Source organism: Meles meles, chromosome 8 (assembly GCF_922984935.1).
Source record: "Meles meles chromosome 8, mMelMel3.1 paternal haplotype, whole genome shotgun sequence".
Taxonomy (NCBI): Eukaryota; Metazoa; Chordata; class Mammalia; order Carnivora; family Mustelidae; genus Meles; species Meles meles.
The window spans coordinates 52,555,265-52,582,026 of NC_060073.1; the positions used below are offsets into that span (position 1 = coordinate 52,555,265).

Sequence of the window (26,762 nt, forward strand, 5' to 3'; positions counted from 1 at the left end):
CATTCTGAGAGTATCCACATTCTCTGCCCAGTTTTCCACTGAATTGTTTGCTTTTCCAATATCACTTAAAAAATTAATTTTAAAGTCCCAAGTCTTATCAAAGAACATAATCACTTCTGACCAATTAAACTCTTTCTTTTTATAATCAATTTGCATAGAAAAATCTCATTCATTTGGCATTTAAGGACTTTGGGGACAGCCTGCTGCAGGTGACCTTTGTACCATCTGTGTTCAATTCTAGCAAGATGGAAAAAAAAATAGTGATTATATTCTCTGAGGAACAAATTCCTTAATCTCCATAGTAATTCACAAAGTCCTTTATATCTAAAGAAAAATTAATGATGACATGGATTTCTATTTTTTTTTCATAGCTATTTATCCTTTCATAAAGGGTGAATTATTTAAGGTCTGTACTTGCCTAAATATATTTTTTATATTTGATTATTCTTAAACTTGCTGAAATTTTTAGAAGACACATCCAGGCAACTAGCAAACCAGGGAAGCATTTTGTGCCTGGGCTCTTGAGAGAGACTGGGGGGGTTTAAATTCAACTCTCAAGAGCAGTAGCTTCCCTCTGCAGCAGTTGAGAAAAATCAATTCCACCAGTATATATTCAGATACCACTCTGGGCTACTGTGATCTTGGGATGAAGCAGTGAGAACATAAAGCGTGGGGAGCCGGCCTGTATGACGTTCACATTCTTACAGGGCATGGACAACTAAAAAGTAAAGAAAAAGGTAGTTTCAGAAGTTATAAGTATTATGAAGATAAAAGTACAGAGAAGGACAGAGTGGAGGAGGGATTACTTCCCACAGGTGCTCAGCAAGGCTTTCAGAGCAGGTGACATTTGATCTAAGTGAGAAGGAACTAGCCTTGTAAAGCTCTGATGGGGGCAGAGGGTATTCTGGCTGAGGAGGGATCAGCAGGTGCAAATGGCCTGAGGCAGGAATGAGCCAGGCATTTTCTATTTAATTTTTTCAGAATTGAGAAATTATTTGCAATCGAACAGGCAGAAATTTTCTTTCCTATTTAAATCATAGAAGATATAAAGTCTGTATTAGCAATATAAGCCAATATTAGACCAATACTTATCACACAGACTGGGTAGGAAATTCTTTTGATTAAAAGAGTTTAAAAAACACAATTTAGGGGATACCTCGGTGGTTCAGTCAGTTAAGTGTCTTGATTTCAGTGCAGGTCATGATCTCAAGGTTGTGAGATCGAGCCCTGTGTGGGACTCCGTGGTTATGGAGCCTGTGTAAGATTCTCTCTCCCTCTGCCTCTGCCCCTCTCCGCCCCACTCACTCCCTTCCTTTCTCTCTCTCTTTTTTTTTTATTAATTATTTTTATTAACAGATAATGTATTATTTTCCCCAGAGGTACAGGTCTGTGAATCGTCAGGCTTGCACATTTCACAGCACTCACCACCTTTCTCTCTTTCTAACCCCTCCCAAAAACCCACAACCAAACAAAACATAACTTAGTAAAATGTTGACATTTATTGAGCGCTTACAGTGTGTTTAGCACTGTGCTAAGCACTTTACATATATTATCTCATTTGATCCTCATTGTAAGCCTATTTTGCATCATGCCTTTTTTTTTTTTTTTATAGATAGGGAAACTAAGGCATAGGGAGGTAAGGCGTTTTCCCAGGATTACCCAGCAAGTAAGAGGCAGTGCCAGGGTTTCCACTCTAGATCTGTCTCAAGAGCCTGTGTTCCTAACTCTCTCAATGGGAATGCTTTCTCTTCTGGGTACAGCCTGTGCCATGTGAGTATCTAACTCCAATTGCACTTGTATGGAGAACCCTCCAGGGCCAGATCTGTGGTGGGTGCTGAGGAGGCCTTTATAAACAAGACAACATCCCTCTCGGGGTGCCTGGGTGGCTCAGTGGGTTAAAGCCTCTGCCTTCCACTCAGGTCATCCCAGGTCCTGGGATCAAGCCCTGCATCAGGCTCTCTGATCAGCAGGGAGCCTGCTTCCTCCTCTCTCTCTGCCTGCTTCTCTGCCTACTTGTGATCTCCGTCTGTCAAATAAATAAATAAAATCTTAAAAAAAAAAAAAGACAACATCCCTCTCAAGTCACACTTGTTCCTCCCAGGGCAGGGTTAGAGAAGCCAACCCCAAAGAGAAAAAGCCTAAACTGAGTTTTGAGGAATACACAGGTGATGCGTCCATGGAGAGGAGTATCTAGGCAGATACTAGGGAATGTGACTGAGCAAGATGGATCCAGGAGGTGATTGATACCTCAGTACCACTAAACCTCGAGCACGAGGGGGGATGTGATGGGCGGCTTGGCTTGTGGGAGAAGCACAATAGGTCATGAGAGACCTTGTGTATGCTGCTAAGGAGCCTTGACTTTATATCTAGGTGACAAGGTGCCATGAGAGGGTTGAATCAGGGAATGGGTCAGGTTGTATTTGTATTCTAGCAAAATTTCATTTACTGGATTGAGAGTTAGGACCAGAGGCAGAAAACCTAGCTTGGGAGGTTCTGAATGCTTTGCATGAGAGATGTTGAGAACATGATGGCATGAGATGTGGACTAGAATATAGATGGACTAGATGGACTAGAAAAGAAGCAATAGATTCTAGAAATATTTAGGAGGAAATGTGAGTAGCATTTGGTGATAAATTAGACTGGGAACTTAGAAGAGGAAAGAGCTGGGGTGAACTCAGAGTTTTCTGATTTTGCCTCTGATCCATCCCTTGCTTCCCACTTGTCCCTCATCTCACCCGGCCCTGTTTCATATGCAGGAGGCATGGAGAGAAAGCCTGTGGGTTGGTTGAATGGTTGGATGAATGTGATCACTGGGGAAGAAATAATCAGAAAAGATTTATAGGAAAAGCAGGAAAAAATAGGCTCTTGAGAGAAAGCCCAAGGAAGAAAGAAAATTCAGATGCAGAAAAGGAGACTGAAGACTGAGGTCGGAATCAAAGACACCAAGAGGAGTGCGGGGAGTCAAGTCAAGGAGACTCTGGAGTCAGGGAGGGAAGCAGTCAGAGAAGCACTTCAGGAAGGTGAGTCTGACGGTAGGCTGGGACAGGGCTGAGTCAAGGAGGAACACAGTCAAGGGAAGTCGTTGAAAGGTTATGGCAGGAATCTAGAGATGGCAAGGATCAAAGCACTCTGGTGCCACAGGGATGGAGATTAGCCGATGGGCCAAGGGAACACAGCTGCAGAATGCTGCAGCTGACTGTCTAATGGAGAAGGGAGGAAAGGTCTGGAATAATAACTACGGGCTGGGTTGCAAAGGTTGGAGGCTTGGTGACTGGGGGAGCAGAGATGCTGTTTGCCAGAGGGGTAGAAATGACTGGGCAAGGAAGGGAAGGGAAGCATTCCCCTTGAGCAGGCTGAGTTTAAGTTGCAACAAGACTTCCAGGCAGTGATGTCCATGGGCTTCTGGGAATCTAGAGAAATGACTTTATCTTATCACGTGCAGACCAAACCTCCTGTCCTGCATCTGTCCACACATACTCCACCCTGCTTCCTGTTAAAATGGATGAAGAGCCCATGTTCGGACCAAGGCCAGCTCTTCCACTTAGCCTCTGGAGCCCATCTGCTTTCCTCTTCTCAAGAACATCGCTCCCGTTGTCCCCACTGACCCCTCAGCTCAGCATTCTTCCTCTCTCCTGGGTCATTGCCAACAGCACACCAACCTATCTCCTGTCTCAAAAACCAAACAGACCATCCTTTGACTTCATGCTTCTCTCCAGATACTGCCTCATTTCTCTAACCCCCCTGTAGAGCAAAACTCCTTAAAAGAATTGTCTAAACTCACTGTATCTACTTCCTCCCCTCCCATTTTCTCCTCAACTCTAGCCAGTCTGGAGTTTGTGTTCCCAGCATCTCTACTGAAACTGTTTTTCCCGAGATTTCTAACTGTCTTTATGTTACCGAACCCAGTTGCTGACTCTCATTCAAATATTGGAGATACCCTCTCCTCCTCCCAGAAACACTCTCTTCTTCCGGGGTTCAGACAGCACACTCTTCTGGTTCTCCTTTTGCCTCCCTGGCTGCTCCCTTTTTATTTCCTATGTTGGCTCTCCCCTAATTTTTGATCTCTCAACACCGGGTATCTCAGTCCTTCACACTGTCCTACCTGACCTCATTCACTGCCACCACCATGCTCTGGTACACACACACTGAAAGTAAAATATTTTTGAATTTATGAACGTTTACTTATTTAAAAACTACATACGTGTTCTATTGGCTAATATATTACGTACATGATAAAAGAAGGAGGTACAGATTAAACAAAACTTTTAAAATAACTGGTTCGCATCTTTGGGTACCACATTTATAGTCTGGCAAGGTCCATTGCTAGCAGTAGAGGTTGTAAATCCATCTTTCAAATAACCTTTTTGTTCATTGCTGGTGCTTTGGCTCAGCTCTCGTCAGATCTGATTTCTGTTTCTGTCTCGTGATATTTGACAAAGAACTCATCCTGGAGTAAGTCATGTCTGCCTGGCACTTCCCTGCCCCTCACCTAGGCTTGTATTGTTGGTTGTACCTTCGGGCCAGGGTTTTTGCAGGATTTTCTGAAGTTGCTGGCTATTTTGTGCCAGTTAGTTTGGTTGAGGGTGGATAATACAATCCGGAAACCTGTTCAACCAGGCAAATTACAATTCTCCGTACATTGAAAAGAAGCCACGCAGTCAGGACCTTCCCACCCCCAGAGCTGGGGAATACCCATCCTTCTTTCCTTGGAGACCTTGTATCTTCACATGTGTCTGTGCCTCACGGAGATGTGAACTGACGGAGGGGTCTGTCTTACGCCGTACACTGAACCAGTGAACCTTTCCTTTGTTCTTATTTTTAGGTAAAAATAACTAGGCATAGCATGAAAAGGCTTTGCCCACACACAGGGGATCATTTCGTAAACCCCTGAGGTGTAGTATTCGACCTTGGAGACCCCTGGTAAAACCAATGCCTTCTCAGTATCAGCACTCGCCTGGCCAACAGGCATCTTCAACTCAGCATGTTCTAAACAAAACATTTTATCCTCCTCCCTCCCTTCCAAGTAAAATCTGCTTCTCCCTCATCTCAGTAAACAGCACCTCTATTTACCTTGTTGCTCAAATGAAAAATCTTCACATTCTTCTTGATCTCTTTCATTCCATCATGCTCCTCACCCAGTCCATTAGCAAATTCTATCATATCTGTCTTTAGATTATATTCTGACTCTAAGTAGTTTTGTCTTCCTCCATCATTACCGCTCTTATTCCAAACCACCAGCATCCTGGGCCCAGTCTGTTGTGACAGGCTCTGAGTTGCTTCCTACCCTTGCCTGACTCCCTGTGTTCTCCGCATGGCAGCCAGAAGTTCTGTTGGAAACATAAGTCAGACCAGGCCATTCCTCTATGTAAAACCTCCAACACGCTTTGAGTAAGGTCTACTTTCCTTACCATGACCTTCAAGAACCTACATCATCTGGCCCTTGCTTGCTTTTTAGTATTCCTCTCCTATCACCCTGGCCCTTCCACTCTGTTCCTCCTACACTGGCATTTTTTGCTATTAAGCAATACCATTGCAGGACCATTTCGCTCCTTTCAGGAAAGCCTGGCCACTCTTCTGAGACCACAAACACACGGACTTCACCCCCACCACCCTGCCTTCCCTTCTTTGCCTTGTTGTGCTTTTCTTCATCATACTTACCTCTCAGTAGCATTCTACTCTGTATTCGTGTCCATATTCTCCACTAGAATGAGAATCCTTTTAGGGCAGGGCCATGTCTGACTTCTGCGTGATAGCTCCAGCTCCATTCAGAACAGTACTCAGCACAAAATCAGTGCTAAGTATTAAATGGAATTAATGAATTTTCATAGGGACAACAGGTGAAATCTCAAGGATAACCACCCACATTAAGAGAAAAGAGGGCAAGGGGCACATGTCTGGGGAAATACTCAAATTGAGGGCAGAAGGGGTACTCGAAAGGAAGTGTCAACTTGGCCCCCATTAACTAGATATGACGAGAACATGGCAGGCCCTGGGGAACCCAGCCAGGAAGGCGGCAGGCTGGACTCAGCTGTCTGCCCCAACTCTAGAAAACCTGAACACACACCAAAAACCTGGACAGGTAGGACAGCTCAGCCTCTGAGACAAGGGGCTACTCTCCCCTGTTACCCTGAAACACTCATTTAAGAGGGTTTTGAACCAGGATCCCAAGGCCACCATGTGGTCCTAGCCTCTGAGCTCTGACAAAGCAGCGGTTCCAGAGCGCCCTGGGAATCCACGTGGGCTGCTTGTGGCTTTCCTTCAGAAGTCAAGGCGTGACTCTTAAGAAAACAGTCAGATGCTAGAGAGTGACCTCTTTTATTAGGTTCACCATCTTCGCCACAGAGAGACCACAGTGTTTGTCCATAGCCTGAAATACTCAAAGGCCATGGTGTTGAAAAGAGGGTGAGCCTTCAGGTCTCTTTGTCAGCATTAATCCTGGTCCCTGCCAGTCTCTCCCTTTTGCATCAGAAAAGCTTTCTTATATATATATATTTTTTTTAAAGAGAGGGAGAAAACAGCTGTGTGGGATTTGAGAATGGGATTTTAATGGTCGCTGAAGACACACAAAAGCTTTGCTGTGATCCTGAAGTGTTTAGGGGCAATTGACTCCTTTGTCTGGGGCAGCAAAACAAGCCGGCTGCTCAGGGAGAAAAGAGAACCAACTGGAACGTGTGATAGAGGTCTCTTCAGGCCAGATCTTCAGCACATTTGCAAAAAGCGGTTTTCAGGCGTCTCTTCAGAGTCTCTCTTTGCTGTTTAACTCATCTTTACCTTGCGAAAGAAATTAATTTGGAAGGTGCTTGGCAGGAATGATTTCTGTAGGTCTTTCTGGAATGAGAATAGAAACCGTGAACAGCAATGTGAGTTTGTTTCTGTGACGCGAGCCTTTCACGGGGAGAAAAAAGAGCAGGTGCCCTCCCTTCTGCAGGCTGGCCCGAGGGGCGTTTCTCAGCCCTTTGCTCAGTTGGAAAATTGCAACAGATACGGGACAGTGTGAGGCTTCTCAAAACGTAACCTCGAAAAGTCTTTGGGGGGTATAAATACTTCTAAGGAAACTAGCAGATGCCCGGAGCAGCGGGAGGCCATCCAGTTACGCTTTCCAGGGAGAACCAGAGCCATGCTGGTGCACCCGTGGAGAGGACCTGTGTTCTGCCAGAGAAACTACGACCATGTGATCTGACTCCAGATTAGGGTTAGTGAGGCTTGAAATCATCGCCATCATCTGGCGTTTTCCCGTTAGCCAAAAGAATGTTACAGAAATGGCATTGGCTTGGCTAGAGGGGATCCGGATAGCCTCGGTTTTATTTACTTTCTGCCAGCCTTCAGGACACTTGACCCCATAGAGCCATGAGGGAGTTATCCTCTTCCTCCTGGACTGTGGGCCCTCAGAGAGTCAAGTGGGACACAGGATAAGAAGTCATGAATTCCTAGTACATAATTCAGCCCAGCTTTTCATGGGAGATGAGCTGAAACTGAGTCATCAGGGAAACCACTATCCAGGGAGGCTGCCTTTAGAGACCAGGTCTGAAATTATAGACTCTGTCTGCCACAGGTCTGTGCATCAGACTTGTTAGTGTTGTTTGCTGAGATAGCAAGAGCTTGGTTCACTTCTAATGTTTTAAATATGATAAATAAAAATGATGCATGAATATTATGAAAGACAATCCAAACAACATAAAAAGGCATTAAAATTTTAGATTTTAGAGTAGACTTGATTGATTGATTGCATTTAGTTGTAGACCTAATATTTGAAATGTGGCATATTTTAGCTTATGATTTTGAAAAAAACCAGTTTTGGGTTTGTTTCTATTTTAAGATTATGAAGTGAATAATGAAAAGACATGTGTAAGAATGGTAATAGAGAACTTGGCCATGTTTAACCGTAGAAGTGTGTATGCAGATTGCCTTCATCAGATAGCGTGAAAACAGGTATCCCCCTCACAGACATTGAAGAGATGTAATAGCTAATTTTATCATGTGATATTTTGTTTTCTGTTTCTCAGCAGTTTAAGTTATGAAAGAGACTGTGTTTATTCCAGTCAGATTCCCTTAATGCTACAGAGAGAATCCTTGGCAAAGTCCTTTTTTTTTTAAAATAATTTTTTAAATATTTTATTTATTTGACAGAGAGAAATCACAACTAGGCAGAGAGGCAGGCAGAGAGAGAGGAGGAAGCAGGCTCCCCGCGGAGCAGAGAGCCGGACGCGGGGCTCGATCCCAGGACCCTGGGACTATGACCCGAGCCGAAGGCAGAGGCTTTAACCCACTGAGCCACCCAGGCGCCCCTTTCTTTTTTTTTTTTTTTCTTTTTTTTTTTTAATAATTTGGCAAAGTCCTTAATTATGATTCAGTCCACACTTTCGCTGAAGACCACTCTTCCCCTTAAATTCAAAGCTCTTCATCTCACCGTAGGTGTATTTCATAGACTAGCTATGGGACATTGGCCAAATTATTTAATGCCCTTAAGTCTCTGTTTCTGTAAAATGGAGTTAATAACAGCACCTAATTCCTCAGGGTTGTTAGGTCCTTAGGGTTGTTTTTAGGGATGATTTGAGATCACATATGTAAAGCTTTTGGTGTGGTGAACAGGAGATTGTAAGTACTCAGTAAATGTTAGCCATTAGAAAGGCTCTTTTGATGGTTATGTTGATGTTTGAATATGATACTAGAGAACCCACTTAAATATATTTCCTTTATATTCATATTCTAAAACAAGGTATGAATCTACAATTAACTAACAGTACCAGAAATATAGCCAGAAGCACAGTTTATTAATTTCCTTATAGTTTATTCTTTCAGGAGACATTAACCGTGGTTTACTCTTCATGACATATTAACTTATTACAAACATGAAGCACGTTGTGTTGGGGACCTTATTGGTAAGACTCTCGAGATCACCCTCCCCACAGCCACCAGAAAGTGAGCTTTTCAAAACCCAGCTCTGGTCATATCTTTTCTTTCAATGGCTCCTCCCCCTGAAGAAGAAAACCCAAATGCCTGGCATTCAAGAATTTTTAAAATCTATCCCAACCTTCTTTTCTTCCCTCTCCTCCCATATGTCATGCATGACTTTCTGTGATCTGCCCCTTTTCCTTCTTGGGGAGATCCTATTCACCTTTAAGTCACCCTGCAGATGTGGTCTCCTCTAGGAAGGCTTCAGGAATGCCATCAGCCAGAATTAATAGCACCCTCTTTAAGCACTAGGCCTATGTTTAGTGAGTATTTTTACCTTATAATCGTCCTGACAGCCATGTGAAATAGGAAAAGTCATCAAGTACTTGTGCTCAAAAATAATTAGGACAAGTGTGATCTCTACTTCTAAGGAGCTCATGGTCTAGGGACCATGTGGACACCTCAAAGAGCGGGCGACAGGGATCAGGGCAAGGGGTGTGCACAGAAAACCCAAAGGTGGTACATTCTGCATTCTGCATTTAGGGCATTTGTGTGAAGGAGCGTGGGCTCAGTGCCATCTATTTACCTTCATCTCTAGCACTCATATCATCCTTCCTTGGCTTCTGTGCCTTCACTGACCAGATCATTTCCCCCTTTGGCTAGTCAGTTGCAGGGCTGGGACATATTATGATGGAGAACAAGAACGCTGCATTTTGTGTCCAAATGGAACCTTCCAAAATGAGGAAGGACAAATCACATGCGAACCTTGCCCACGACCAGAAAATCCTGGAGCCCTGAAAACTCCAGAAGCTTGGAATGTATCCAAATGTGGAGGTAAGGGTTCTGTCTGCCCTTTTTTATTCCCCGGGTCTCCAGTATTACTTAGAAGGCATAAGTGGCATTTTGGTGCAAAGAGGGCATACTGCACCATGGGTTTCCTACAGGTGGGGACCATATTGGTTTCATCTTTAGCTCTCCGGGGCCTACCTCAGTGCCCACCACATGCTGGGCTGATGCTCACTTGAACACATAAATGAAAAGCTGATAGAATACACTGGCAGAAGAAAAAGTGTAAGTGTTGCTGTTGCAATCTGTACTCACATAAACACAACTTGACACCTGAGTGATCTCCCGGAGTGACCTTCCCGTGTATGGCGGGCTATCTGAAAGTGTGAACATGCGGAAAGTAGTTCTGAGTATTTTTCCAACTTGGGTCTTGAATTCATACTATTGATTTTTAAAGAGTGTCCATCTGGTTATTTTGCTAGAATTCTGTGAAGAGTTTTTAATGTCCCTTATAAAATGTTAACTCTGGAGCCAAGCTTACTGAGGTTTTGTGGGCTTGGTTCCCATTAATTTTATTAACAAATGTTTTCCTTTTATTAAATGGAAGAAGGGCCAGCTATATTGAGGCTCTGTGGGCTCAAATAGAAGGTGTGACGTAACTCTGTGGTTTGTAGGTGATGTCCATGGTACAGACCATGGGGTGCCCTGTGACCCCTGCTTCTCCTCCCAGTGACTCCCAGAGCTTTAGTCCCCAGCTTTAGTCCCCACCTACACCACGCCAGACTCAACTGCAGGACCTTTCAAATGGTTTAAAAGTCATGGGGATGGGGCACCTGGGTGGATCAGTCAGTTGTGTCCAACTCTTGGTTTCGGCTCAGGTCATGCGACAGAGCCAGGCAGCCGGCTCCACACTCAGCGGGGAGTCTGCTGGAGATTCTCTCCCTCTCCCTCTGCCCCTCCCCTCCCCCCAGTCCAACTGCAAGGTTGATGAGGAAGCACTTTCAGGCATCTATTTACACTTGTATGTGGCCTTGTTAAGATATATTTGTAGTAACAATAATACTAGTAATAATAACAGTTGTTGACATTTGTGGAATCCTTACCTATGCTCAGCATCGAGCAACGTGTAGTACGTGAATTATTCCTATAGTTGCTGTGTGAAGGGGCACTTCCGGGCTGAATTACCAGATGATTCCTGAGCTGAGGGCCCTCCCTGGGGTTCCTGCACTGCAGGCACTGGCTGGGCACTGCGAAGTCCCCAACCTTAAGCAAACCTAGGCCTGGTGCCCGCTGTGGAAGCAATTAACACTGGACTCCTTGGTCTCCATCTCTGCTCTGTGCTTTGTAGCCCTGCGTGGAAACATCGGCACTCACAGGCTCAGGGGCAGTGGTGGGGCAGGACAGGGCTTCTCTCCCTGAGGTGGGACCTCAGGTCAGCACGGGGCCACGGGGCTAACCCACTTCTGAGCTCATCGACAGAGAGACGGGAAGGGGTCTGCCCAGGGACCTTTCTCACTTAGGGTCATTGGTTTCCCCAGGTCTGTGCCAACCTGGGGAATATTCTGCAGATGGCTTTGCACCCTGCCAGCTCTGTGCCCTGGGCACATTCCAGCCTGAGGCCGGCCGCACTTCCTGCTTCCCCTGCGGGGGAGGCCTCCCCACCAAACACCTGGGAGCCACTTCCTTCCAGGACTGCGAAACCAGAGGTGAGGACTTGGCAGCTTGCCTTTTTCCAGAATGGAATTTCCCTTTTTTGAACCACAGGAGTCTGGTAAAGCTTCGACCAAGCCCGGCCCGGAGTGCCCTGTGTGGTATCCCAGCAGCGGGGAGGTCAGGGCCCAGCCCCATCTGCCCCTGCAGGGAGTGCAGAGAGCTTGGGAACTCCCTAGATGTGCTCTCCCCAGCCACCTGGGCCCATGCAGACATGCGGCCAACTGGTCTGGGAGAGGTGAGCAGGTTTTGTGTAATAGGTTCTTGGTTCCTTCTTTCCAGCCTTTCTCCATCCCAGTCCCCTTCCCTGGCGCTCTCCTCTCATATAGGTCCTACCTGGCCCCAGAGCCCCAAGTCCGCCTCTTCCAGGGGCCCCGGCCCAGCCCCAGGCCCGACATCAGTTTGGCAAGCTCACAACGCACAAGCAAGCTCTGCATGAAAGCCTGGGCTGTGCTCATTTGGCCTGACCGCATGCACTGTAAACGCTTTGAAGATACACCCATACTTTGTTCCCTTTGTGTTTTTCTCAGTGTCATGAGTCACAAGTCCCACCCAAGCTGGCTATTTAGGGAATTAAGTGTTGATTAGCCCCAGATTAGTAGGAAAGCAGTACTTTGTTTGGGCATACAATTTATTTCACCAACTGTGAAGACTTTTATGTGACCGGTGATGAAAAGACAGTTTTGTTATTTATTTTTTCATTCCTTCCACTCTCCCCCCACCGCACAGTTCAGTGTTCACCTGGACATTTCTACAACACCACCACTCACCGATGCATTCGCTGCCCAGCAGGGACATATCAACCTGAATTTGGAAAAGATAACTGTGTTTCTTGCCCAGGAAATACTACCACTGACTTTGATGGCTCCACAAACATAACTCAGTGTAAAGGTAGGTCTCTCTAAGTCTTTCAAAGTCTTGGCCCAGAGGAAAGTGCCTGGGTCTACCTGATACTGGGGGGTAGAGGGTTGGGGCCAAGGTCCCATGTCCACCGAGAGCCATGAGGACGCTGTTATCCCAGCTCCCAGCACCGCAGGTCAGCACTAAAGGAGAGCCAGGCTTGGACCCCAGATACTCACCCATGTGGATCCTGGCTGCTTCTCCAGGCAACTTGACAGGCTATACTTGCTAACATTCCATCCTGGGGCAGAATTTCAGTTCAGCAAACATTGTTTGAGGACCTGTTACATGCTAGACACCACAAGCAGAATAAATCCCTGATCCTGTAGACAGGCTGTGGGGTTGCAGAGGAAAGAGCACTTCGTTCTGTCTGGAGAGATAAGGAAAGGCTTCTGGAAGGCATGAGAAGGTTTTGATGGAGAGCATGGGCGAGAGCAGGACAAAGAGTTTTACACCCAAGACAACAGCTGTGAGGAAGAGCAGATGCGGAAAAGTGAAAGGCTTTTTGGGAAGAGACCCCTGAACCTGGACCATGGAGTGTCTGAGGGGAATCTGAGGCAGATTAAAAAGGGAACCCTTGAACGCCACACAAAGGAGTTGGATTTATATCCTATAGGAATGGGGAAGCAGATCATTCAAGGCCTTGACACATGGTTGGCTGGTTTTTGTTTTTTTTTTTTTTTAAAGATTTTATTTATTTATTTGACAGAGAGAGAGATCACAAGTAGGCAGAGAGGCAGGCAGAGAGAGAGGAGGAAGCAGGCTCCCTTCGGAGCAGAGAGCCCGATGCGGGGCTCGATCCCAGGACCCTGAGATCATGACCTGAGCCGAAGGCAGTGGCTTAATCCACTGAGCCACCCAGGCGCCCCTGGTTGGCTGGTTTTTAATCATTATGGAAAATTCTCCAGGAGAGGTCAGAAGTAAATCACAGCTAATCTAGTGTCAGTCAGACAGTGGTATAGGGGAACAAGGAGGTCTCCCCACACTGGAGGAATTTGGGATTGAGGTTCACAGTGTTGGAAAATTCTTCCCTGGGTGCCTAGGTGGCTCAGTTGAATAAATGCCTTTAGCTCAGGTCATGATTCCAGAGTCCCGGGACTGAGTCCTGGGTTGGGTTCCCTGCTCAGCAAGGAGTCTGCTTCTCCCTCTGACCCTCTCCCCTCTCATGCTCTCTCTCAAACAAATAAATAAAATCTTAAAAAGAAGAAGATTTTTCCTATACTCAGATGGAATCTGTTTTCTTGCCCTCCCATCCCCACCCTTGGTTGACCCTTAGGAGCCACGTGGCGCAAATCCTCAGAAGGTCCATCACGCATAAAGGCAGATTTCTGAGCTCCATTGCTCTCCCCACTTGACCCCCTTCCAAGAAGAAAAGACTATTTTTTTTCCTAATGGGAATAATAATTCCCAGTTACAATGAGAGAGGGAAAAGATAGCCCCTTCAACATCCTCTCTTGTACACATTCACCTGACAGTTTTAAACAGTAAGCTCCTTGAGGGCAAGGACTGTGTCTTTTTCATTTCTGAACCCCCAGAGCTTTTGTTAACATATGTTGGATGAGTGGAGATTCAGTGAATGAAGACATGGGCAAGCTGGTTGTGTGTGTGTGTGTGTGTGTGTGTGTGCGCGCGCGCGCGCACACATGCGCAAATGTGTGTGTTCCTCCCAGAGGTGAGTATACAACATGCCCCATATTGGTTGATACTTTATTGGAATTCTCTTCCACACCAAAAATAAAATGTGGTCTTGACCAGAAAGACAAGAGAAAGAAAACAGCTATCATGAATTCATCCAAGGTCTCTAGGAAGGGGTCAAATGTCCTCTATTTAGCAGTAAGCTCTGCTGTTCCTGTTTTGACAGACCTAGAAGTTCTGTGTCATGGGTTCCCCTGGCACTTAGAATTTGTAAACAAAATATTGAAAACTGAAGTTGTCCTTTGTTTCACCAAGGCCTGTTCAAGATCACCTTCAAGTTAATGAGAAAATGGTAATTCAGAGGGGGCCTCAGTAGGGTGAGCTCTGTAAGGGGGGTTAGTGTAGCTGGGCTCCCCTGGTGGGCCCTAGGCATTACAGGACACACTAATTCCACAATGGCACCATCTGCAGGCCCCATGCCTCGATGACAATAGGATGCAGCAGCTTTCATCAGCTGAGCTGCTGGTGGCCATGACAGTGTTGTGCTTTCATGACTCATGGCATTTCCCCTTCCAGACAGAAGATGTGGAGGGGAGCTGGGAGATTTCACTGGATACATTGAATCCCCAAACTACCCAGGCAATTACCCAGCCAACACTGAGTGTACATGGACCATCAACCCACCGCCCAAGCGCCGAATCTTGATTGTGGTCCCTGAGATCTTCCTGCCCATAGAAGATGACTGTGGAGACTACCTGGTGATGCGGAAAACCTGTGCGTCCCTTCCCTCTGTCCCCCTCCCCTTCTAAGGCTGGTGGGGAAGCCTGCTGGCATGCTCCCCAGCTTTAAATGTGAGCAGCAAGCCTAGGGTGTCACTTCCATATTAGAACAGAGATGGGACATGAGTTTATGGCATTTGCCAAGAAAAAAAATTTGTGCAATTTTGCTGGGCCCTTGCCTCTTGAGGCTCCTTGCTGAACCCCAGATGTAGTGATTCTGTAGGCCAGTCTTCCCCACTGGCCTTACCGTGGACTCTATTCCACAAGGTCACGGAGAGCCAATGAAGCTCATGGAAGGCTAGCCCCACCACTTGCTTTACCATGGGAAGCCACTCGGGCTTGGGGACTGACAAAGGCTAAGGTCAGAGTCCAGCCAGGAGGGACCCTCCTCCCATCTTGGCGCATGACCCAGTGTCCACTGAGAGATGCTACCATCAACACAACTTCGAGGCAGTGTAGTGAGTGGGCCCAGCAGCCAGACTGCCTGGATCTAAACCCAGCCTCAACTCTTGTCAGTTCTGTGATCTTGGAGATACATTCTGGATCCTTCTGTGACTCAGTTCCCTTGTCTGTTAAAATGGGGATAACAATAGTTGCTACTTCATAGAGTCATTGTGAGGAATAAACGAGTTCATATTCATAAAGCGCTGAGAGAAATAATGACACATGGAACCACTGTGTATTGGCCCCTCTTCTTAGTGGTTACAGTGTCTGAAGTCAGGTGTAGGTTTGAATCCTGATTTAGCCACATACTGACTCAGTGACCCTGGGCAAGTGCTTAAACCCTCTGTAAATGAGTTAACAACCACACAACTTGCTATGGTTTTCTGAGGGTTACGTGAGATGAACTCTGTGAAGTGGGCCCCGCCCTGCCTGCCCAGTCTTAGGAAGCCCGCAGGGTTGGTGGCGATTCTCTCGGATGGCAGCAGGTAGCTCCGGAATCGGAGGGTCCCTCCACAGCTCCTGCAGGAAGCACTGGGGTCTGGGCTGCTGCTGTTTGTCCAGGCCTGGGAATTTTAGTGAGCCTTCCCTGGGGGCCTGCGGTCGCCAGCTGGGTCCTCTCCATTTCCAGGGCTTTGGCCCCTGTGACGGCAAAGCAGGGCCTGTGGAGCTCTTGAGCATTGCTTGTTGTATGGCACGTTTGCAAAGATGAGAGCTGCTGTCCACCTGCTCAGGATGAGTCCTGAAGCCTGCCCCCTCCAAATTCCCTTGGCAGCTTCATCCAATTCTGTGACAACATATGAGACCTGCCAGACCTACGAACGGCCCATCGCCTTCACCTCCAGATCAAAGAAGCTGTGGATTCAGTTCAAGTCCAATGAAGGGAACAGTGCCAGGGGCTTCCAGGTCCCTTATGTGACGTACGATGGTAAGCACTGTGAGGCTCACGCTCTATCCCATGCAAGGAGCTTCTCTGTGTTCAGTCAAACCAAACCTAGTAGATTGCTGACAAGCGCACATGCTCAGAAAGGCAGGTGGGATACGGAGAAAGGATGTTGCTGACCTACAAGTGCCAGATTTTAAACAGGCATTTGGGGACCCTGTCTCTAGGGATGGAAAGATCTTTCAGAAAATAAATACAAGTGAGCATAGCTTCATGGGTAAGAACATGGACCAGCCCTGGCCTAATCTATTGGTGACTCTGTGTGGATTACTTACCAACTTTAAGCCTCTTTTTCTCCCTCCCTCCCTTCCTTCCTTTCTTTTTGACATTTTAAACATTAAAATTCAATTAATTAACATATAGTGTATTATTAGTTTTAGAGGTAGAGATCATGATTCATCAGTTGCATATAACACCCAGGGCTCATGACATCAGGTGCCCTCCTTTCTGCCCATCACCCAGTTACCCACACCCTTCTCCTCCAGTTTGGTTCCTATGCTTAAGAGTCTCTTATGGTTTGTCTCCCTCTCTGATTTTGTCTTGTTCTTTTCCTCTCTTCCCTTATGATCCTCCTGTTTTGTTTCTTAAATTCCACATATGGTGAGATCATATGATAATTGTCTTTCTCTGACTGACTCTTTTCGTTCCACATAATACCCTCTAGTTCCACCCATGTTGTTGCAAATGGCAAGATTTCTTTTTTTGATGGCTGCATAGTATTCCATTGTGTGTGTGTGTGTGTGTGTGTGTGTGTGTGTGTGTACCACATCTTCTTTATCCATTCATCTGTCAATGGACATCTGGGCTCTTTCCATAGTTTGACTCTTGTGGACATTGGGTCTATAAACTTTGGGGCACATGTGCCCATTCAGGTCACTACATTTGTATCTTTGGGATAAATACCGAATAGTGCAATAGGGTAGCTCAATTTTTAACTTTTTGAGGAAACTTCATACTGTTTTCCAGAGTGGCTGCCCCATCTAAGCCTCATTTTCTTAATGTGTAAATGAGGATAATCATTACACCAAATGTGAGAGTTCAGTGAGATAGTCCATAAAGGACTTGGTGCAGGGCCTGGTACATAGTAAATGCTCAGTAAATACTAGCCAATTATGACTGTGGCTTTTCTTATACAGCATCTTGAGGAGGGGAGAAAAAGACTCAAGTTCTGGCCCAGTTTCCGCTACCAATTTGCTGTGTGATTTTGGGAAACTCAGATGACTTCTCTGGTTTTCTTTTCCTCTTGTTAAATAAAGGGGTGGTCCACATAACCCCTGGGGCCCTACCCAAGTCTGGACCTTGGTTGACAAACATTTGCTTGGAATACAAAATGAACTGGACCTTGTCCTAAAAGATGTCATAATTCAGTGAGAGACAAGTCATCTATTCATTCATGAACTTATTCATTCATCTGTCTAGCTCAATGAATACTTAACAAGCAGCTCCTGTGCCAGGCATTGGGCAGGCTGCTAGGAACCACAGGGTTAGTGGTGAAACACAGCTCATAGATGCAATAATGTGGCAGATACAGAGCTCTGTGTGAGGGGAGAAGAATGGGCAACAGTTAATTTTGCATAGGTCTTTGGAAAGAATATAGCAAAATCTCAAGAGATTTGCGTCTTCAAAGAATATGAGTTTTTTTGTTTTTGTTTTTGTTTTTATAATGGGAGGAAGAACATTAGGAAGAGAGAATGATACAGGCTGCAGGACAGAGTACCTGATATGTGCAGGGACTGATTAATAGCCTGACTGGGTCAGTTGGTTGGGTGCATGGGGCTTAGCAGGGAGAGACGAGATGAGAAGGGTGTGAGTGAGTGAGCTGGTGAAGAGCCTGGAGTGCAGTGTGGAAGGCTTTTAGGCAGACAAGTGCCAAAACTGGGTGTTTTGGAAAGATACTGTTCTATGGATTTTATAAAAGCATTTCACATAGTTTGTTTCTAACATGTTACAAAAGCCAGGATTGTGATCTCTGTGCCTGAAACCATGTCAAACCCTCAAGACAGGGGCTCTTGGGGTCAGACTCCTGGGTGGACGGCAGTTCCCGCCACGTGGTTCTGCTGAGCGAGACAGAGCACCTCATCTGCCCGAGAGCAGCCAGCCAACAACCTCCCCTCCCTGGAATCAGTGAGGGAACCAAAAAAGGCACAGAGACTCCAGAATAAATATCACTAAAGCTCACATATTTTAGTCTGACTGTTCTCAATTCTACCTGACACATGAAAACATGGTAACGTTTTTCTCATTTTCTGAAATAAAGAGTTGTAGCTTGAGCCAGGGAGATTACACGTTACCCCGGTTAGGCCCAGGAGAACATGTCTTACACGTCACAGAATAAAATGGTTGAAAACTGTTGCAGGTCTTCACTCAGAGCTTATTTAATCTTTTTTTTTTTTTTAACACGTATTTCAGACAAGTTTGATACCTGATTTCCAAGCCCAGAAGAATAGAAATCACATTTAGAAGGGGCAGGTGCTGGGGCACCTGGGTAGCTCAGTCAGCAAGCGGCTGACTAATGATTTTGGCTCAGATCATGATCTTGGTGTCCTGAGGTTGAGCCCCATGTTGGCTTCCTTGCTGAGCGGGGAGTCAGCTTGGGGGTCCTGGCTCCCTCTCCCGGTCCTGTTTATTCTCTCTCTCTCTCTCAAATAAATAAATAAATCTTTAAAGGGGGGAGAGCAGGGGAGGCTGCTACAGACTGGCTCACTGACCCCTGGAGGACAGAGAGAGTTGTAGTCACGGCTGACATGCACTGGGTACGTGTACTGAGTACCAGGCATGTGCTAAGTGCCTCTGACACAGCACATTCCTCACGATCACCCATGAAGTAGACACGATTCGTGGCTGGGTCTACAGACAACGCCACTCAGGCTTAGAGATTAACGTAGACAACCGGCCTGAGGTCACAGGAGGACAACACTGCTGAGGTCTTCGGGACTCCAGGGCCCGAGTTCTTACCTACAACACCCGACTGCTTTTCTTATGACAGTTGTAGCAAGGGACGAAACACGATAGTTCTTAAGAGCGGAGAGAATCGTTTAAAGATTTTTTTGACAGCAGTCTGGAAGCTTTGGTGTAGCGGCCAACAGCTCTTCCGCTCTCTCTTACACCCGAACACGGCGCAGCAGCTGGTGTTCCTTTGGGTAAACACCCATCACCCAAAGGAGCTGGTTCACCCAGGAAGACACTCTGCAGCTGAAGAATTTGAGAAAAATAAGTACCCTTCCTCATATTTTATACTCATTAAAATAAAAGACTAAGAAGGAAGACACCACACGCATAGGGTACCAGTGGGGTTGTACATGTATTCAATTAGCCATTATGAGAACTATACAATAGTTAAGAAGAGCTAACGAGTTTCCACTTACCATCACTTGACTAGGAGAAACTTTTTCAAGAACCCTTCCCACACAATTCCAGTGATGTTCTTATGATTTGTTTGGTTTTGCTGCACATGATATGCATACAAAGAGGCATTCTTTTCAGCCTGGGATTTGGAAAAGATTGTGTTTTGCATATGCCTGGCTTGAATTATGACTGTAGGAAATAGGCTAGATTTTGAAAGGTGGGGTTTAGATTTGGAGACAGCTTATGTGAGGTACACTGCATTTAATGTATACGTCAGGACCAAAAATTATTAATAAGAAAATGAACGTAGCTTTCTTCCCTCTCCAGCCAGCCGAATTCTCCCCACCCCCATCCAAAAAAAAAGTAAAAAAGAGTCTTGCTTGGTGGGTAAGAAGTGCAATTGTTTTGCACAATATGAGGGCAGAGAGAAGAAAGGGAGGCGGACAGAAGGCAGAGAAGCAGAGCAGAGAAAAGCCACAAGCCTGGAGGAGGCCAGAAGGGACTGAGTATAGACAGAAGAGATGAGACCCAAGCACTGAGCCCTGGGTCCCTCCTACAGTAAGAGGTCAGGGAGAGGAGGAAGAAAAGCAAAGGAGCCTCAGACAAAGCAAACTGCGGGGGAGGAGGAAAACCAGAGTGTCTTATCCTGGAAGCTAAATGAGGAAGTGGATCCGGGAGGAAGAATGACTGGAGAGAGGGAGTGTTGACAATTTTTTTGAGGAGTTTTGCAATAAAGGGGGCAGAAATGTAGGATAGAAGCTGGAGGGAGAAATGAGGTCAAGGGAGGAAGGACTTTTTCTGGATTAGAGACATAATAGCACATTTATGTGCTGATGGGAATGCCTGGCTGGGCGAGAGAATGTCATTGTGTAGGGAGAAAGGGCAGAATTACTGAACCAATGTTCTTGCCTTGGTGAGAAGATGGAGTCGGTGGACAAAGTGGAGGAAGGGCCTTGACCGGGTTGCATAGACAGTTCCTCTGAGGGAAGATGGAACAGAAGAGATGGGTGCAGAGGCCGGTAGGTGTGAGGCAATGATGGTGGGCGTCTGTGGAAGTTCTCTTCTGCTCACCTTCTCAGTATCACAGTGGTCATTGTTCAGATAACAGCTACAGAAGGGACATTCCTCAGAACCTTATTTTAAAATGAAGAAAAGAATGAGTTTGGAAATAACAAAACCCTCTGAATGTCAGTTATGTCCTGTGTTCCAACAGAGGACTACCAGGAGCTCATTGAAGACATAGTTCGAGATGGCAGGCTATACGCCTCTGAGAACCATCAGGAAATACTAAAGGTGAGTACATAGCCGTGGCAGACACCGCAGTCACCCGGCACCCACGGAGCTCCCAGCACCACTGGAGGAAGCTTTTCCTCTTGCTGTATTTGGCCACTGGTCAGACACGAAGCCTGCTCTGGGCTGAGGTCAGTTTTATATCTTCACTAGACTTAATTAAAAAAAAAAAAATCAGGTGGCTGTCCTCAGTGTTGCCAAGTGAAGTTGTTATTTGTTTACATTTGGAAATGTGTGGAGAAAGAGTGGGAAACTTGCTGATCATAAATCCAAGCCAACGGCAGATCATGTTTCCATGTTCACTCTCCAGATGGTTGAAGATGTTTGGCTCCTTGTTTATCCTTCAAGCCTAAGGTTCACCAAATTTTAGATACTTGTAAGTAATCATCAGACACTTGCCACATCACTAACCCTGTAAGTACTCTTCAAATCCCAGTGTTGTGGCTCATCTGGTTTAGAAAAAGAAAACCATTTTTTAAAAATACATTCACTTTTCCTTTATAAAAATAATACCTTTTTCATAGAAAATTAGGGAAGATAAAAACTGGAGAAAAGATAAAAATCAGAAGAAACAAATTTCCCAAAGTGTTCCTCAGCTAATCAACCTATTGTCCAACACTGGGCCCATTATAGTTCCATTGGCAAAATGCTGGAATGTTTAAGTATTTTGGCCCAGCAACAGAACTTCTGTTCTTTTTAGGATAAGAAACTGATCAAGGCTCTGTTTGACGTCCTGGCCCACCCCCAGAACTATTTCAAGTACACAGCACAGGAATCCCGGGAGATGTTTCCAAGATCCTTCATCCGATTGCTGCGTTCCAAAGTGTCCAGGTTCTTGAGGCCTTACAAGTGAGCCCACCCACGGGACCCTCGGTGCCACGTTCTGCCTGTGGGCTGGTGGGAACACAGCTGTCTGCCTCTGCGGCCAACATAGTTGGATATTGCTGCCTCCCGTAGCAGGGACTCATTAGAGTTCAATTTTTATAGATAATACAGATATTTTGGTAAACTGAACTTGGCTTTTCTTTGCCAGCATTGTGGATGTGAACTGAGAATGGCAGTGAGTCCCAACACCTCTCACTGCTGTGGGGAGAAGTCTTAGATGCATCAAGGGCTGGCTGATAGGGACTCTAGTCAGCTCAGGCAAGACTCACCTGTACCTCCTGCTTCTCACTCCTCCTCAACGGGGCCGTGGTGGAAAGGAGGCCGCAAAAGGGGCTGCTTTGGCTGAAACTTCAGCTTCCTCCTGCCTGGCCCTCCCTAAGGGAGCCCTCTGCACCGAGGCTGTGACCAGGCAGAGCAGGAAGGGAGGAAGGGAGAGAGGGAAGAAGGGAGAGTGTTCCAGGCGCCAGACCTCATCTAAGACCTGGGAGGATTCCGTTTCCCCGTGGCCTTCTCCAGCCTGTGTGACCTACGTCGGATGACAGGAACTTGGGTTCTAAGCAGTGATCATTTTAAAAAGTACTTAAAACAGAAAGAATTAGAAATAAAAAGATAAAAACTAAGCACTTCCAGAGACATAATCCTATAGCTCTAGGGATGGCCTTCCTTGTGGCCAGCTTCTGCTCGGCGGCAAATGCACAGTGCTGGTTTTAGCGCCTTCAGCTGTCCTTCTGGCACCCTGCTTGGCACCGTGTTAGGACCTGGAGAGTTCAGGGTGGACGTGATCTCCTTGGTGGATGGGAATCACCTACAGTTAGGAGAAGTACTGCCTCACAAGCCCTGAGTTCTCTTAACCATTACACCACCGCCAGAAGCAGCTACACAAATCCCGCTCTCAAGGTACTGCGGTCAACATTGGGTCAGCACAGTGGGCCTTCATAATCATTTTCTCCCACAGAATCTGGAATTTTCAATACCAGTTAATTTTTACAAATTTAAATCCGTAAGTAAAAATCTTATTACAGTGAATAAAAAAAAAAAAAAAACCCCATCAAACAAGCTGCCGTTCCCGAGTGGGCTGACAACAAACAACTATGGTGGTGTTACTTCAGTAACAGACTAACTCTGGACACACAACCCTCAACACGGAAGTACTCAAGAATAGTTAACAAATATTTCCAAAGCAAACAAGACTATTTCATTGTTGTTGAGCTCACGTTTCACCTTAGTGTTTTTTTTTTAACCTATCCATAACATTGATTAAAAAAAAAAACAAAACCCTAATCAAATTTTTCTTCTTTATTTGGATGGGTCCTAAGTACCCATTTCCAAATTTCTTTTCAAAAATTGAAATAGCTTCATTTTAAAAAATAATCATCAAAATAAGCACTTGGAGTTTGTCATCGCAGAACTTTGCCTACATTTCTGAGTCCAATCATAAAATGAAAGTTGAAATGTAATACGACCATCAGTGACCCGCCCGATGTGGGGTGGGGTGAGCTGAACCGTGCCATCCTGTCCAAGTACGTTGGTAACTTTGTCTTCTTGACTGTGTGGTTCTGTATTACGGGGGTCACAGGAAGGCCAGGGATGGAAATGCACTGAGGGTTGGAAGGAGGCCCCCTCCAGGAGCAGGCCTGCCCACCAGAGCTGTGCTCCTGGTGTAAGTGTGAGAATTGAGGCCCTTCCTAAGCTCCCTCTCTATCCCCACCAACCACCCTAAGAGATGCTATGGAAGACTGGCTCCTTGTGGCTACAGTAGCTACCTATAAGTCAATAAAGATTTATTAACTGTCTGCTCTGTGCCAAGCCCTGTTCTAGGCCCTAGGGATGCACAGTGACAAGACAGACAGGGTCCTTGCTCTTGTGGAACTTCCATTTTAGGTGGCCAGTGAACAAATAAATCACCACAGAAAGTATCAGCTAGCATTGTGTTATGTGGTAGGTTAACAAGACAGATGACTGCGTTGCTACTTTAGAATTACGGGTTGTGGAGGGCTGCTCTGGGGAAATGACATTTCAACCCGAAAACGGCTGGAGGGAACCAGGCTTGGGACAAGGCAGGGGGAAAAGGGCTCCAGGTAGAGAAAGGCCAAGTGCAAAGGCTGGCAGGCAGGAGCCCGTGTGTATGTGTGTGTGGTCACCATCCAGTGAGAAGGCAGTGGGACGAGATGAGGCGAGGGAAGTGGACAGGGGCCAGAACACATCAGGCTTTGGAATCTAGAACAAGAGGTTTGGGTTTCATTCTCAGTATGTTGTAAAGCTTTCAGAGGGGTTGGGGCAAAGGAGTGGGACGAGCTGATTTATGTTTTAAAAAGATAGTTCTGGTTACTGTGTGAATAGATTTCAGAAAAAGGTGGGGAGGGAGAGAGCCATCAGCCAACTATCGCTACCAACCAAGCCGCCATCCTGGTGGGAGATGAGGTGGTCTGGGTTAAGGGTGTGGAGTGGAGATGAGAGAAAGTTTCTGGACCTGTTTTAGGGCAGAGTTGAGAACTTGCATGAGAACTGGATGGAGGAGAAGGGAGAAGCAGCCACCGAGGAGACCTCCTAGTTGCCTGAGCAACTGGTAGCTGGAGGAGATGGGCCATTTCAAGTATGAGGTACCTGTTTAGAAATCCAAACTCAAGGGGCACCTGGGTGGCTCAGTGGGTAAAAGCCTCTGCCTTCGGCTCAGGCCCTGATCCCTGGGTCCTGGGATCGAGCCCCGCATCGGGCTCTCTGCTTGGTGGGGAGCCTGCTTCCTCTTCTCTGCCTGCCTCTGCCTACTTGTGATCCCTGTCTGTCAAATAAATAAAATCTTAAAAAACAAAATAAAGAAAGAAAGAAAGAAAGAAAGAAAGAAAGAAAGAAAGAAATCCAAACTCAAGAGTTCAGATAGGCAACTGATTTTATGAAATCCCAGAAGAGGTCAGCGCTGGAGTATGAATTTTTATGTCACAGAATAAAGACATGAGACATGAGGTTGAAGACACCTGGGCAAAGTATGGACATAAAGAAGACCAAGGCACTCTGCATTCTGGGTTTCCCTGTGTGAGCACAGGACCGGGAATGGAGGAGCTGATTGTTCAGTCAACAGGAAGAGGTCAGAGCTGTTTCCCCTGCCCTCTGAGGGAGCTCGTTCTGTGGGAAGAGTCTGAGTGGAACTGGAATTTGCACAAGTCCTCCTTTCCAGCTGTGGATATTGTTCCTGAGCCGTTTACTCAAGTGCTGCATTTATGGATTTAGCAACATCTCCCTTGAGTTTCCAATGCTAATAAAAGAGTGTTTGCCTTTTCACACTACCAGATCATTATCTTCACTGTGGAAAATTGCTTCCTCTGAATCATTCTCTGAGCTGTTAAGTGTGTTTTCTTGAGGCATTCACTGGATTTAGGTTCGCAGGTGATCTTAAAATTGTCCTGTGGTAATTTGGGAAAGATCATGGCTGCCCAGCACAAGGCACGGACTCACTTGCCCTTGGGCAGATCTTTATGGGGAGAGCATGAGGGCTCTTGCCTGCTGCAGGCTACGGCACCTGGTGGGCCTGGGCACCGGGAAATCCAGGCACCCACACCAAGCCCAGCCTCACCAGAAGGGATGCCTCTTACCAGGGCTGCCAGCCTCTTTGCTTCCTTTTTCATGGCAGGATGGGTCCTGACAGCCTTACCCCAGTCTTTGTCACTCTTAGCCAGGATTTGGGAGGCAAGTGGATTAGATGAAGAGTAAAGCAGTTCCTCACCAAGTTCAGGGAGGCTTGGCCTAGCTATGGCCTTCTTGGTAGGCAAGCCATCCTCCAAATCCAGGTCCTAGATGTAGCCACGAGAGCCCCATCCACAGGAAATTAGAAGCCTTGGTGAGCCTTCTTCCTTCTGTGGCATCTTCTGCTCCAGAGGACTGTGAACCCAGCTTGAGTTTCCTGAGTATTTGTGGTTCCCTGCTTCCTTCTCCCTTCAGGCAGTCCTGATCAGCCCGTAGGAGACCATCCTTAGGGGTCTGATGGCCCAGCAAGACTGCTCCTGTGACAGACAGCCAAAAAACCCAACTACTCAGTGGGGATCACTTTCCAGAGAACACAGTAGAATCAAAATAGATTTAGAAAAATGAAACCACTCTAATTCTCAGCCAGGTTGCCTTAGCTGAATAAAAGGGACACAAATTCACCTGCTGCAAGCAATGACAATAACTTAGCATTATTTGGTTTTCAGAGTATCTCAGGGGAGTGCAACACAGACCTTGGTTACTAATAGTTCTTTGTTATGTGTTCACTCACTTGGTCATTTATCCAACATATTTCTTAATCCACTGAGCCACTCAGGTGCCCTATCCAACATATTTCTTGAGGGCTTACGAAGCGCTAGATACCACAGGAACAGGTGGTGCTATAGTGAGCAAAATAAAGTCTTTGCTCTTGTAGAGTTTAGGTTCTTAGGAACAGAGACAGAAAATAAACAAACAGAAATTATAAAGTCAAGTGTGATAACTGCTTAAAGAAGGGAAAGGGCAAAATAATAGAGGATGGGTAGGTGGTGAGAAGGAGTTGCTATTTTAGGTGGGGTGAGCTCATCGTTACCGTCATCGATCCAGGTCTCTCCTGGGGTACTCACTGGCTCCTCAAACCTACGCTGGCAGCACAGGCCCTGGCAAGATCCTCCACCCACCCAGCAAGCTCCTGACATTTCCTCTCACCCCAGGCTGACCAGAGCTCCAAACTGGGAACAAGCGGTTTTGCAATTTCTGGGACAGGCGCCACCTAGTGGTGTAGTAGACGTGTGTCTCCGTCATCCCCCCTGCTTTGGAGCTTAAATGACTGCAATTTAAGGGAAAAGGTTACCAGTGAGATTTGTGGACCAGGGCTGTGGTTTGACAACTGATTGATTGCGTGTTGTTTAGTACAGCCCTCAGAATGTATCTAATGACCAAGTGGGGTGACCTTGATTTGGGTCTTTTCAAACTATCAACAGAGCTCTGAATCATGTCCAAACACACCCACCCATACACACACCCCCAGCCTGTACATTCACTCATTCATTGTAATGGTCTAGGCACCATGCTAGGCTGGCTCTATATTGCTAAGACAGGAGGGAAAAGGAGTTGAAAGAATGAGGGGGGAGAGTCCCCAAACTGTAATATTGTGAAATATTTCAGCACATACAGTACCATGAGCTACCACACCCCCT

The 26,762-nt window shown here is 46.2% G+C and overlaps 1 protein-coding gene across 6 annotated transcripts in view; it reads left to right on the forward strand.

The window, feature by feature from the left end:
* SCUBE2 (signal peptide, CUB domain and EGF like domain containing 2) overlaps positions 1-25,855 on the forward strand; it is a 71,688-nt gene extending 45,833 nt beyond the window's left edge. For 3 of the 6 annotated variants that reach the window (XM_046015738.1, XM_046015743.1, XM_046015742.1), the window contains 7 exons: positions 9,556-9,726; positions 11,217-11,384; positions 12,118-12,279; positions 14,500-14,697; positions 15,919-16,071; positions 20,645-20,724; positions 21,422-25,855. In XM_046015738.1, coding sequence (XP_045871694.1) covers positions 9,556-9,726; positions 11,217-11,384; positions 12,118-12,279; positions 14,500-14,697; positions 15,919-16,071; positions 20,645-20,724; positions 21,422-21,574 — 1,085 coding nt within the window. In that variant the 3' untranslated portion in view covers positions 21,575-25,855. Of the gene's footprint in view, positions 1-9,555; positions 9,727-11,216; positions 11,385-12,117; positions 12,280-14,499; positions 14,698-15,918; positions 16,072-20,644; positions 20,725-21,031; positions 21,137-21,421 lie in introns of those variants that run through there. The other 3 variants (XM_046015740.1, XM_046015739.1, XM_046015741.1) reach the window with 3 other exon arrangements.
* The last annotated feature ends 907 nt before the right edge of the window (positions 25,856-26,762 follow it).